Raw genomic sequence first — 14480 nt, forward strand, 5'->3', positions numbered from 1 at the left:
TTGTTAATATAAGTTGACAGAATTCTGTTGTCATTATTAGTCTTATTGTCTTTTATGTTTCTTTGATTTAAAACTTTCAAGCACAATGCCCATATATGAGGACTATAAAATTCCTTATGTAACATTATCCCCCTCCTGTTAAACAGCATTCAAAGCAATTCTTGATCTGTTTGTCATATATATTTTATGCATTAAAGGGTTAAGCTAGCAATTAGAATTATTCTGTATATTATTACGCTGTTATTTGGTGTGGGGTATTCACTGTGGTGTTGTTCTCCATATTTGATTGGGCCATCCTGTCGTTCCGTTTCCACAGTTCGGCTCATCCTTTGCTACCTTTCGCCCTGCTCACTGTTTTAATGACTCCATCAGGCCTCACTCTTACATACTTCCTGCGTCCCCTTCCTATAATCAATCCCCTGGATCAAACTCCCCTTCACCCACATCAAAGGTTCCTTACTGGAAGGTTTGTTTTTCATTTTGACCATTCGGTCAGCCATTGTTTGCTTTGTTATGTTCTGTTATTCTTTGCAAAACATTATTAGTTTTAATTTGTTTACTTTTTATCTCATCCTGTTTAATTTCTTTGTCTTCAGCTTTTCTTTATTAACCAACATCTGGCTCAGGCTTGCTGGTTATTTTTGTTGATTAAAATGAACATCTACAATAAGTCAATTGAAATTGCAGACCCAATGCACAGGTCCTGTCCTATTCTGGCTATATTACCATGACCCTGAAAACAATTTCCTCTTGCAGCAGGACTGGTCAAAGGCAGGTCACTATGAGCAGACGGCTGTAACCCAACAGCGCAGGACTGAGGCTGCAGAGCCCTCTAGTGGACTGGGAGGAAATGGAATAATTCACCCTGAGGATCCTTATAGGCTATCTAGGATGAATTCTAAAGATGTCAAGGTCCTGAGAATGTATTTTTTATGTATAAAAATGAAAACATTAATGAATATATACAGTACCGGTTTTGGAAACATTAAGAGTTTTTTGATAGAAGTCTCTTATGCTCATCAGTCCTGGATTTATTTGTTAAAAAATACAGAAAAAACAGTAATATTGTGAAATATTATTACAATTTAAAATAATGGTTCCTATACTTTAAAATATAATTTATGTCTATGATGCAAAGCTGAATTTTCATTAGTCATTACTCCAGTCTTCAGTGTCACATGATCCTTCAGAAATCATTCTAATATGCTGATTTATTAACAATAAACAGCTGTTTCAATATGAAACAGCTGTGCTGCTTATTATCTTTTTATAACCTGTGATACTTATTTCAGGATTCTTTGATAAATAAAAAGTAAAAAAAAAAAAGAACAGCATTTATTTAAAATTGAAATCTTTTATAACAACAATATACACTTCCGTTCAAAAGTTTGGGGTCAGTAATTTTTTTCTTTCTTTTTTTGAAAGAATTCTTTTATTCATCAAAGATGTGTTAAATTGATCAAAAGTAATAGTAAAGATTTATATTGCTAGAAAATTGCTATTTTGAATAAATTCTGTTCTTTTTAACTTTTTATTCATCAATGAATCCTGAAAAAAGTATCACAGGTTCCAAAAAAATATTAAGCAGCACAACTGTTTTCAACATTGATAACAAATCAGCATATAAGAGTGATTTCTGAAGGATCATGTGACACTGAAGACTGGAGTAATGATGCTAAAAATTCAGCTTTGCATCACAGAAATAAATTATATTTTAAAGGTGCTCTAAGCGATGTCATGTGTTTTTTAGGCCAAAACATTTTTTGTCACATACAGCAAACATCTCCTCACTATCCGCTGGCTGCCTGTCCCCTGAACACACTGTAAAGAAACGCGATCTCTGTAGACAGCCCATGCTTCACAAACAGCACCAAAAACAAACTGCAGCGACCCGCTCCCCAAAACATAACAAACTGTTCCAGCCAATGACCGACAAGAAGGGTTTGGGGGTGTGGTTTGGGGGTTAGTGTGCGGATGAGGAGGAGGGAGGGTCTAGCTAGCCTCCGTTTTGTTTGACAATAGTTCGAACGTCAACAAGAAGTGACGTCACCCAGGATCGCTTAGAGAACCTTTAAAGTATATTAAAATAGAAAACCATTATTTTAAATTGTAATAATATTTCACAATTTTACAGTTTTTTCTGTATTTTTGATCAAATACTTTTATAAGAGACTTTTATCAAATACATTAAAATTAGCAATGTTTCCAAACTTATATATAATATAAATGACATTTTTCTCTCCTGTTCTTTTCCCCATAGCATGCTAAGCCGATGTCATCTGCCGCTAGTGAGCTGGCTATGGTTCTGACTCGTGGGCTTAGTGTAGATCAGCAGCAGAAGAGCAGCTGTGACTCTCTGCAGTACTCCAGTGGATACAGCACACAGAACACTACACCATCATGTTCAGAGGACACTATCCCTTCACAGGGTAATACACACAGACGAACATAAACACAAAACAAAGTACAGTTGCACATGTACAGCCTTTAAAACACATGTCCATTCCATTCAGAGAATAGTGTGTATTCACACACACAAATATTGACAACATTTTGAAAACTATAGGTTACTAACTATCTGTAAAACAATAACAAAAGTGACCAATTTTGATTGCTCATTGGATGCGAATTGTAGATTCAACAGACTGCTGCTAAGTTAACGAAACTGAACTTTAATAAACAAAAAAGCATAGAAATAGTACCAATATAAATAAAATAAACAGTTTTACATTGATGTAACAATTTCTATTGATAGTTTTCAGTATTGAATGAACTATAAGTTTATATAAACTACCGTATAGTTGGGGGTCCCCATACTAAAAATAAGTTTATTCAATTGTGCTATTAGTATACTTTTTTAAAACTAAAAATAAGAAAGGAAAGAAAGGGGAACAACCACTGTTTGGTTACCGACATTCTACCGAAGTTTGTTTTTCTTTTAAAAAGAAATGTATACTTTTATTCAGCAAGGATGCATTGAACTGATCAAAAGTGACGGCAAAGAAATGTATAATGTTACAAAAGATTTTCATTTCAAATAAATGATGTTCTTTTAAACTTTCGACTTATCAAAAAGTCCTGTAAAAAACAATAATAAAGACAATATTCATCATGAAAAATAAAGTAGTGGTCAGCTAGAGGAGTAAATATATGTTTTAACATGTATTGGGTGCTGCTCTCACAGAGAAAGAGAGAGCAGGTTTCAGTGAACAGACATGTAAATCTCATAAGCTTGAAGAAGTCATTCAAATCATTTGATATTTATAAGATAACTTATATAACAACCACTCAAAGGATATATTTTTAAGCAGCACTGGATTCAAGAATCCAACCCTTCAAACCCTTCAATATATATATTATAAATTATTCAATAATTATTTATATCAGTAAATAATTTATATTTACTGATACTGATTAGTAAATGTAAATTATCACCTCAATATCAGTAGATAATTTACTAATTATTCATTTACTAATTTGTTAATGCAGTATTTGTAGTGACTTGGGCAATGGGCAGTTTGCCTGATCAACAACATTGGCATTACATAAAACATTTAGTGGCATATGCCACTCAAATACTGATGTGCCACAAACTGACGACATGTTTTAAAAAAAATACCGACTTTAATACGTTTAACCGACATTTATTTAAAAATATCACTAAAATAGGGTATTTATTTATCATCTGTCAGTCACTACTGGAGGTGTCACAACATACGGCGATATTTTCCGTGACACCGTGTGAGTGTTCTGCGATAATGTCAGTGGCACATGCCACTATCCACTGGCACATGATATATAAAAAGAATAAATTGAAATAGAATATAGTCAAGACACATCAAATCGAGACGGTTTGTCGGGTGCTTTTTTTGACATGACGCACCACCCAGCATACCCTTTTAACCACTCGCCACTGGTGTATACAGTATACTTATAATCAACATTTCTGTCGCATTAGTTTATCTTTATGCATTATGGGATGGCTGCATGAAGTGCTTCCTTAAAATGTACCTTAGCTTATCTTCTGAAACAGTCTTTGAGTCGGGAGTGTGCTTATGATGCCTTAAAATACTACCTAAGATTATACTAATACTACCAGAGCCACAGTTTTATCAATTTAATCAACTTTATTTGATTACAAACCTTTTTGCTAACAGAACAAAAACACAAAAACGACCCATTGCTTGAAGTCAGTTTGTCTGTTGTTTGTTTAGGCTAAGAGAGTTCAATAACATCTTCTCTTCCGTTTCTCTTTGCAGGATCTGAATATGATTGTTATTCCATGAATGGCGATGGTGATAACGACACACAGACAGACTTCGACAAGTCCTCCACCGTCCCTCGCCATAGCAACCTGGCTCAGAACTACCGGCGTATGATCCAGACCAAGAGGCCCGCCAGCACTGCAGGACTGCACGGAGCAATGGGTACCCAGGGAACCTCAACCACCAACGGGAAGGGAAGTGGTGTTATAGCCTCAGGAACGGCCACCATTCGCAGAACCCCTTCGTCTAAAACAAACGTGAGACGTACCCCGTCCAGTGTGGGTCCGATCCCTATTCGACCACCCATCGTCCCCGTAAAGACCCCTACTGTCCCAGACTCACCTGGATTCCCCAGCCCTCCTCCTGAGCACAATGGAAGTGAGGAAAGTCTGTACAATGATGAAACGTTGGAAATTTTAGAGTACAAAGCCTCTCCCAAGCGGATGAGTCTGCCATCGTGGGGAAGAGCTGGCGGTGGGAGTGTCTATGCCCAGCAACACGGAGCTGCGGGCTTCAGTTCAGAAGAAGAGCAGATGCTTGCCGCCAATCGCCACAGTCTGGTGGAGAAGATTGGAGAGCTGGTCGCTAATGCTCACGCTCTCGGTGAGGGCCAGTTCCCGTTCCCCACGGACCCTCAGGCCAGCCAGGGCCACCAGCAGGATCAAGGACATGAGAAAGGGGGAGAAGATATGTTGAAGACCATCCGTAGAGGGGTGCGTCTCAGAAAAGCGGCCTGCAATGACAGATCGGCACCAAGGATCATGCGATAGTTCAGTACTGCGTATCCTGCCAAGTCTATTGCTATAGACTCTCCGAATGAAGAGGAACAATATATAATGTGAGATATGAGAAGATGGTGATTTTTTTCAGTGTTAAAATCTGGCATTTAACAACTAATAGGCCAGTATCAATGTTACATGTTGAGTGTGTTTGGACACAATACTCATCTGGACTATTATTGTTGTAGTTATATTCACCAGATTTGGACTTGTATCTCTTTGACAGGCATATTATGATGGACATAGTATGGCCTGAAGGACGAGAATGTAATGTTTAAAATGTGTATTAACATACTGGTAATGTCGGTTGTTCCTTTTTTGGAGTCACAATTTGTAATGACTATGTTCTTTGTGTTACTTCTATGTAAATGCTATGTTAAAAAAAAAAGACATTTCTCTTCCCACGAGTAACTATTTTAAAGAGCCAAAGTCTTGTTCTCAACTGAAAAGCTGCAAAAAATGGCTTATACCCGCAGCTCAGTCTCAGATGGACCACACAATCGAATCACCGCACATGCTGTAAACTGCCAAATAAAGCACATCAGTTGTACTAGACCAGAGTAAAGATTGTTTTTGTTGTTGTTGTTGAACAAAAAACTGTTGAATAATTTTAGAAATGTGCCATCCATTTTTTATAGGAATTGTCCAGCAGGTGGTGTGAGTTCCTTAATTTATGAAGCAGATGTTTGTTTGTTTGTTTGTACAATGTTTGTTGGACATTACCATGATTGGAGTGCCATGTAAATATCACTTAATATGAGTATGCAGTCATACAGTACAATGGTATATATTACCATGTTTTGGGGTAATACTATAATATGCTTTGAAGCCTTGTGGCCATGTAAATACAACTGAATATTGGTACAATCATAATATACCATAGTATGTATTGTATTATATACATATCATTTATAATTTTTGTGCATTACCATGATGACACCATGGTATTATTTGCTTTGAAATTCCACGTAATACCAAGTAATATGAATATGCAAATCAAATACCACTGTGGTATATATCAGAGTACTTTTATTATGGTACTACCACAGTAAGCTACTTTGTTTTAAGGGTACTGTACTGCCTTGTGCACTAACAATGTATTTGTTTTATGCACAGAACTGGCTACCAAGTATGGAAAGGTGTGTGATCCCATTTACTCTTTTACAGATCATGAAGGCTCTTTTGATCTTTTGTAGGCTACTTTTGTTCAGCAGTGCCCGAGATTACCCGCATGTGGGGTTTATGTGACCCATCCCTGCGATTAAATCTAATTGATGGGATAAAGAGCCGGACGTGGGCTGAAGGAGGCGTTTGATGTGGCAGCTGGAGATCGTGAGAATGAGGAGAGGCAAAAGCCTCGTCTCCAGTCACTCATTCACTCACTCACTCATCACATCCCCGTCGACGTCATCCCCCCCCCTTCCTGATGGACGGGACCCCCACACTCCGCTCGGGGCTACACATACAGGGATGTGACACTGGTGCGCATCCCGCCGTCAGTCGCGCAGCAAAGTGGCACGCGTGTCATTCTCCCTGACGGACGAGCTCGTCTGCCTATCCACGTTCCTCCGCTGCAAATGCGAGACATGACTGTATACTGATGGAGCCACGTCGCAAACAAGACAGCGCAGCAGAAATAAACACATCTTGAGCAATGCGATCTGATCTGGAGTATAGGGGGGTGTTTAGAGAGGGACAGCAGAGGGAAAGCAAAGCACTTACGCACAGGGACACTTGGGTAAAAAGCTTCTTTTTTTTTACTCTTATCTGCAAAACTGGACTTTTGGGATAAAATTGTATGTTATATGAATTTATAAATGTTCAGTGATTGTACAGGGTGTATTATATTTATGGTAGTATTATATTTACAGGCCGGGCGGGGTGTGTTGATGGCCACGACATTGGCATGACTCGGGCTTTTACAGTAGCGTATAACAGCTTAGATTATACAGAAAGTTAATTAAGGGTAAATGAGACATGGTAAAATGGGACAGTGTACCTGCAGAGTTTATTTTCTCGCCAAATGAGTGTTTTTTTTGTTTTTTTGTTTTTTTGCTTGTTTTTGCTTAGCTCTAGCTGTAAGGCCGCATGATCAAAATTGGATGCCATCGTTGATGTGACGTCATGTAGGTGGGCGGTGCAGGCACTAAACAGGAAGTTGACCTTGAATGGCTTAAAGTGAGGAAAATTACATGGTTAGTTTTCAATAAGGTCATACAATCGTCATAGCTACTTTATTGCACAAACCTTTGATGGAAATATGAATATGATGTAGGCTTACTACTGCAACAAAATCAGTAAAAAATCAGGTTGTTTTTATTTTGTCCCATCCAACCAAACACACGCTCCAACAAGTTAATATATCGTGGCAACAACAAAACTAAACTAACTGAACATGTCCCCTCCTGGTCACCGTAAAAAGCAAAAGTTGAAGTTAGTCAAGAACATTTGTAAACAGAAACATGTGAACGTGTTATAGGCATGTAACTCTTTGGTATTATGATTTTACAGCATGTAGGCCTATGACCACACACAATAAGTTAGCAGTAGTCTATATGGGCCTATATTAACAGTGCATGCTATAATAGTGTGCTTGTTGTGGCCTATTTAACTGTGATTTAACGGTATACAATGACTGACTGAAACATGCATTTTATATATTAGAATATTAGTGTATGCCAGTATGTTTATATTTATAACTCTTTGATTAGGGTTATAGAGCATATTATGTGGTCTTGAAGCCTATACATTATAAGTGACCAGTTTATATAATTCAGTAACTCATGGTATTGGACATTGGCATCAGTGTATTTATTTCTATTCTTGTATTAGAGCAGATGTTTTTTAGCATTTTTTTTGCTGCACTGGACATAGGCTACAATCTCATTAAATGGTTTTGCAGTTTAGCCATTGATTATTTTTCTAATTATTTTGTCAATATTGTGATCTTGCAGGCCATTAGGTGTGGCGCTTTTTCTCTACTGCAGTTGATATTTTTGGAGACACATAACACAAGCTATTTAAAAATAAGTGGTGTACTGATGAGAAATAATTCTTTTGTTCTTTTAAAAACAAAGCCATTGACATAAGCTTGCTGACGGATGCTGATGCTTTCAATACCTCAGAGACCAATGATGAATTACTGCAGACACACAGCGCTGAGCATGCAAATATGTCCAGCTACACTCTGATATTGCAGCAGGGGAGGACAATGTGCTTACATCTTTAAAAAAAAAAAGACGCCCTGTTTGACTATCTCACTCTGCATTAATTTTGTTCATGATGATTAATAATTTGTCACATTAATGTTTCATTTACCATGTGCTTCATGTATATGCTTCATATATATGTTTTTAGGCAAATATATATATATAGTGTAGAAATGAATTCTATTACATTGCACTTTGTAACAGTGGTTATACTAATTCTAGTGTGTTGGCTAGCTTATAAACTGAAATTTCCGTATATGATCTTCTTTTCCTGTTTATTCTTAATTTGCTTTTGTGTCTTCATCATTGAATATAGTCTTTAGACAGTCTAAAAAGCACTTCATTTCAGAGACAGATTATCTAATGAAGAGCACTTCCTCTGTTTTTTTTATTTCCATTGCTGTTGCTCTAGGGCCATATGCAAAGCAAAACAGATCCACTTTTGTCTCTAAAATGATTAATTCCGTTTCAAAAGCATTTAGCAACATTTTTTTTGCAACAAAAAACTTTTTGTTGTTATTCCTTTACCCTTGCAACACTAGAGGAAAAGGTTTTATAGAACCTTAAAGGGTTCTTTCAGGCGTTCTTTCAACACTGTAAAAAACAATTTGTTGAGTCAACTTAAAAAACTTTGTTACCCCGCTGCCTTAAATATTTTTGTCAACTTGACAATATATGGTGTATGTGCAATTGTATCAACATGCGTTTTCTAGTTGAAACAACAGTTATACTAGTTAATTCAACTTTTAGCTTAGTTGAGGACAATTAAACTTAAATGTTCTTGTTGTCTGGACAATTTCTACAAATTTAGTTGTGTCTACAAAAAAAAAAAAAGTTGAAATGGCAATTATTTTTTACAGTGAATGAATTCAATTCATTTTTAATTACATTTTATGAATTAAACTTTAAACATGAAAGTATTATGTAATCATTTAAGACAATTCTCCATATAGAACCTTTTTGGCATGAAGTGTTCTTTGAAATCAAGTCAAGAACCCTAGGGTTCTATAGAAACCCAATGAACCTTAGGAGTAAGAGTTCAAAAGTGGGATGAAAATGTATCTATGCAATATATAAAAAGTGTGTGTCTGTGTGATTTTATGGCAATATCAGTTATACAGCAACACACAGTATCATTGGTATAAAATATTTAGTTTTGGCAATAGTAGTGAAATAAATCATCAGTATTCAGCGGTTTGGTATTGGGTTTGTATAGAGGATTTGTTAGAGCAAGTCAGATGACAATGAAAGAGATCAGAGTTTAGCTTATGCAACACCTCAAGGGAAGAAAATGTTCTTTAGCCTCGCGATCCGTGTTTGTATGTGTCTATGTGGCTTCCAGATGGCAGGGAAGAAAACAGACTGTAGCTGCGGTGGATGGAATCCCTGATGATCTGGAGAGCTCTTTGCCGGCAGCGACGGTTGTTGAGGTCTTCGATGGCAAGTAGCCGAGTCCAGTGACGCGCTGGGCAGTTCTGACTACCCGCTGAAGGGCTTTCCGGTCTGAGGATGTGCAGCTGTCATACCAGACTGTGATGCAGCAGGTCAGAATGCTCTCAGGAAGTTCTCAATAACTGGGTGGGTAGATTGAGTTTGAGATGGGTATTAATTTGAGGATACAGTATGCGGTGAAAGGAATGTCACATGAATCTTTCCAGTCTTTTATTATTATGTTCTATTGACCAATACAATAGAATCCAATACCCAAAAACAGTTGTAATCGGAATTTTTTAACCCCCATTTCAAATCAGGTTTATTGGCAAAATTTACAGACTTTCAGCTGTTTGCAATGAAACAAATCAAACAAAAGTAAATTACATAGCTCAACACAACAAATGTTTCAAGTGGTTTCCCCAAAAAAAGACAACTTGAAAATGTTACTTTTAATGACTTCTGCAGTCTTAAAATTATTCAACCCCTACATGGCAACCTTATTTAGTACTTAGTTGCTGTTATTACCTACTGCAAACAATATGTATAACCAAACACCAGCTTCTGGCAGCTTTTCTGAGGAATCTTAGCCCATTCCTCATGAGCAATGGCCTCCAGTTCAGTAATATTCTTGGGTTTGGGTGCTGCAAACGCCTTAATCAAATCCCGTCAGATCAAAAAATCAAATCCCACCATTTTCTATCAGGTTCAATTCAGGTGACTTTGATGGCCACTGTAGAATCTTCCAGGACTTCTTCTGCAACCAAGCCTTGGTGGAATTTGAGGAAGGCTATGCTTGGGATCATTGTCCTGTTGGAAGGTCCAATGACGCCCAAGCTTCAGCTTCCTCACTGACCGCATGGCGTTTTCTCCTAGTATTTCCTTAAATGAATCCATCTTGCCTTCCACACGCTGCAGGTTTCCAGTGCCAGAGGATGCAAAGCAACCCCAGATCATCACTGAGCCTCCACCATGCTCAAGGGCAGAGGGTTCTTTTCAGCATATGTTTCATTCTTCTTCCTCCAGACATAACGCTAATCCATAGGGCCGGAAAGTTAAAGTTTTATTTCATCCAATGGTGTCTAGGAGCATTTAGTACCTTAGCTATCTTTTTCTTTACTGTTCATTGTTTGCGAAGGGCGATGATATCTCCTCTTAACTTTTTGGACCATTCTGTTGACTTAGCCATATTTCTATATACTTGTATACTTACTTGAATATGTATTTTTGTATACACTCAGAAAAGGTTCTATAGAACCTTAAATGGTTCTATCAGGCTCTTATAGAACTGTTTAGGTGTTCCCATCATAGGATCATTTTAGGGATTTAGCTTAAATAAAATAACGTTTTAATTCATTTTTTGTTTTGATAAAATTTTATGAATTAAATGTACTTTATGACTAGTATTATGCAATCATTTAAGACATTTCTCCTTATATAGAACTTTTTTGGCATTAAGAGTTCTTTCAAATTGAATCAAGGACCTATAGGGTTCTATAGAACCCCTTTAACCTTTGTTCTAAGAGTGTACATGACATATAATTATGATTAAAAACAAATCCATGCATGTCCTTGGATGTGCTTTTTAGGGTTTACTAAACTGTGTGTGAACAAATTATGTTTGTGATTCATTTGTTTGTTTTTGGAGTATTGATACAAATTTTGTGCTCATCCTGACAGCCACAAATCAAGTTAAATGACTCCATCAGGACGGACAGTTAATTACAAAAATGCATTTAAGTCACAGATGATGGATTTTTGGTGAAAATATCCTCCAGATCATAATAAGTACGCCTTTCACCTCAATCAAAACACTCAACCTTGAGCCGTTTCTCAATCTTCAGACTGCTTGAAAGACATACAATAGCTGTGGATTTCTAAGAATAATGCCATAGCCTATATAACCTCTTTTATAAGCTTCTTACAAGAAGAATTAGACACACATACACTTTCTCTCATTTTCTCTCCCTGCCTGAACTATCAGAGAATAACGCAGGACAGGCCTACCTGAAGATGGAGTCGATGTGTCTCGGACGTCATGTCTCCTGTCAGACGTGTAAGCTGAGAGACAGGAATGGCATGGCCGGTGAAGCCCCAGTGAGCAGGAGGGGTCATCCTTCAGCTCAAAGACAGGCTGAGAGACAGCCACATGGCACACATCTCCAAATGACAGCCTGTCAGTGGCAGGAGATCCACCATACGGCCCTGTCACCTCTCACCTGACTGAACTCGGCCCACTGTATTCTCGCACTGAGGGGAAACTGCGTCACTGTCAAACTAATGGTGGTTAAAGGTGAAAAATTTCCATTTTTGTCATAAGCCCCATCTGTACATTTATATTTTAAGATCAAGACTTAATTATCTATTCAGAGCGGCCTGTGACCGTGCCTATGCTGTCATCCAAGAGAGGAAGTTGGATTAGTGGAAATGTGAACGTGGTGATTTCTCAGTGATAACTGCCTTAATTAAATGTCCTGTGAGACCAGGGGATATTGTAACACTATATTGCAATATTTAGTGAATATTTCTCAGGCTAGGTTTATGTTATATCTATGGGCACCTTAAAAGTATTGGCTTCCAAAATTCTATTAAACATTTTCACCATTATTGCTGAAAAAAAAAAAAAAAAAAAACTTTTTCACCATCGCGTCGAGCGATTCTCGTTGTGAAATCTTATCGTATATTTCCGTTCCGATCAATTGGCAAGGTTAAGGCTTTTGTTAGGGGGAATGCAACTATTCTTTACCATGTTCAAAATAATTCACCTCTATTGGGAAAAGCACTTTACAGTTCAGACGTGTTGACTCTTTGTGATAATGGAGCATGTTGCCACACTATGGGGTAAGTTGTCACAGTGAGATTATGATATTAGAACATAAAATGTACATAACAAAACATCAAGTGATTATGAAAGACCAAACCAACATGTAAAGATTTGAACACATGTGACAACTTGCTCCATTATAAATGTGCAATATAAACATTGTCCTGAGAACACAGTTCAACCATAAATTACATTAGCCCTACATTACATTTACATTACATTAGATTACAATCATTATAGAGCTGAAATGTGCTTTGATGTATCCTAGCGTGATTTCATTGTGCTTACCGGTATTTGTTTATCCAACAAGAATATGATGTTTTAGCATTGACTTACCCAAATATTATTCTAATATAAAATGTGAAACCAACATTTTTGGTTTTAAATATTCATAACTGGAGTTTTCTACACAATTGTTCTTAAAAAAGTTTCATACTGTTGTAATGGAGGCAATACTGTTTTCATTTTACAACCTACTGCAGTTACACTGAATTATTGCAGGGTTAAGAATAACACCCTGATTGTGTCATTGATTAACACTTCCTAGGCTTGTAATCTCTCTGCCCGATCAATACTGAGTCAGAATGAATTGCTAAAAGCAGTATTTGCAGATACTTTCTCTAGTTTGCTTTAATCAACATCATCACTTTCGCTCTGTTTTTAACATTTATAATACACCCAGGTGCTGCCATCTCCAACACATTCACCTCAGCATCTCTTCAAAACAGATTTGTGAGTCTATCCGAGACAAATAACCAGAGTTGGAGAAGGTGAGCCATGCTGTTTTGACACACTGTTAGAACATGATGTTACAGAGCCAGACACCTGACTTGGGAAAAAGGTCATCTGTTCATCATAGATCAAAGTAGAGGACAGCACCTCTCAAAACAGTGGCGGAGAGCGGGCAGGAGGAGATAAAATGAAATCTTCACAACAGGACTGATGGACATGTGGCTCAAATACACCCTCCTGTGAGCTGTAGGGAGGGTGGGTGTCCTGCTGGCAGATGTCCCTTTTCGTTTCAGATCCTGCTTGACAAGATTGCTCTGAGGTGGGGAAGACCAAAGAGGTCTGGGTAATGAGACAGTTGCCTCCTTAATGTTTGCCCTATCATCGTTGCACAAGCACAAAACCAAGAAGACATCTCTGACTAGTTACGGCCTTTAGAGTATTTTAATGTGCTGAACAGAATGAACTGAGCAAAGTAACAGACTTATTTGCAGAAATCAAACAACCCTCGGGTTTTTAGTGACCCAGGAAGTCATTCACTACCCTCCTCCTCATTAATTTGTTTAATACAATACACTAAGAAAAAAAACTAAATTAAAATTATAAAAGATGTCTGTTTTCCCGTTCATTTAAAAAATAAATAATAATAAATTTTAGGGTCGCTAACAACCCGAGGTGTGTAACAGTGTAAGTATATTTTTTCTGCACAACAATAATTTAATCTTTGATGACTGAATAACTCAAGGTGGCCATGTCTGATACACAACGATCAAGTGACATTTCTTTTCACTCATAGTTATCGCAGGCAGAAAACAAAAGAATAGGAAATATCGTCAGCAAAACTTGAAATGGCTCAGTGATTTACTGCAGAGCAAGTACTAAACGCAATCAAATATTAGTGTCACTGTCACTTGATGGTGGATCTGTTGAAGAAGCTGTCAGCGATCAAAATATTGATTTTGAAGATGTTGAATATGACAGTTTTGAGAATACATTTGAGATGGCGAATATGAGCCAGATGCTGAATGTTCTGGGAGATGAGCTCTGACGAGGACAGTGATGATGGTATACAACATCTGCTCAAACTGAACCCTTCCAAGCTCCAAAAGGTAACAAAATATGCTTTATTTTATTCTTCTGTAATTGTTACTCTAATATTAGTAGAGTTTTATATCATTGTGACTGGTAGAGATCCATCCGTGTTAGATAGATCTGGGTCGCTACAGACCCGAATATGTAATAA

The 14480-nt window shown here is 37.4% G+C and overlaps 1 protein-coding gene across 5 annotated transcripts in view; it reads left to right on the forward strand.

The window, feature by feature from the left end:
* Nucleotides 1-5597, forward strand: part of mtss1la (MTSS I-BAR domain containing 2a) — a 34876-nt gene extending 29279 nt beyond the window's left edge. For 2 of the 5 annotated variants that reach the window (XM_056261264.1, XM_056261268.1), the window contains 4 exons: nt 317-466; nt 757-912; nt 2261-2429; nt 4260-5597. In XM_056261264.1, coding sequence (XP_056117239.1) covers nt 317-466; nt 757-912; nt 2261-2429; nt 4260-5035 — 1251 coding nt within the window. In that variant the 3' untranslated portion in view covers nt 5036-5597. The remainder of the gene's footprint in view (nt 1-316; nt 467-756; nt 913-2260; nt 2430-4259) is intronic. The other 3 variants (XM_056261265.1, XM_056261266.1, XM_056261267.1) reach the window with 3 other exon arrangements.
* The last annotated feature ends 8883 nt before the right edge of the window (nt 5598-14480 follow it).

This window comes from Rhinichthys klamathensis, unplaced genomic scaffold (genome assembly GCF_029890125.1).
Source record: "Rhinichthys klamathensis goyatoka isolate OS25496 unplaced genomic scaffold, OSU_Roscu_1.1 h1tg000181l_1, whole genome shotgun sequence".
In the NCBI taxonomy this organism is placed as follows: domain Eukaryota; kingdom Metazoa; phylum Chordata; class Actinopteri; order Cypriniformes; family Leuciscidae; genus Rhinichthys; species Rhinichthys klamathensis.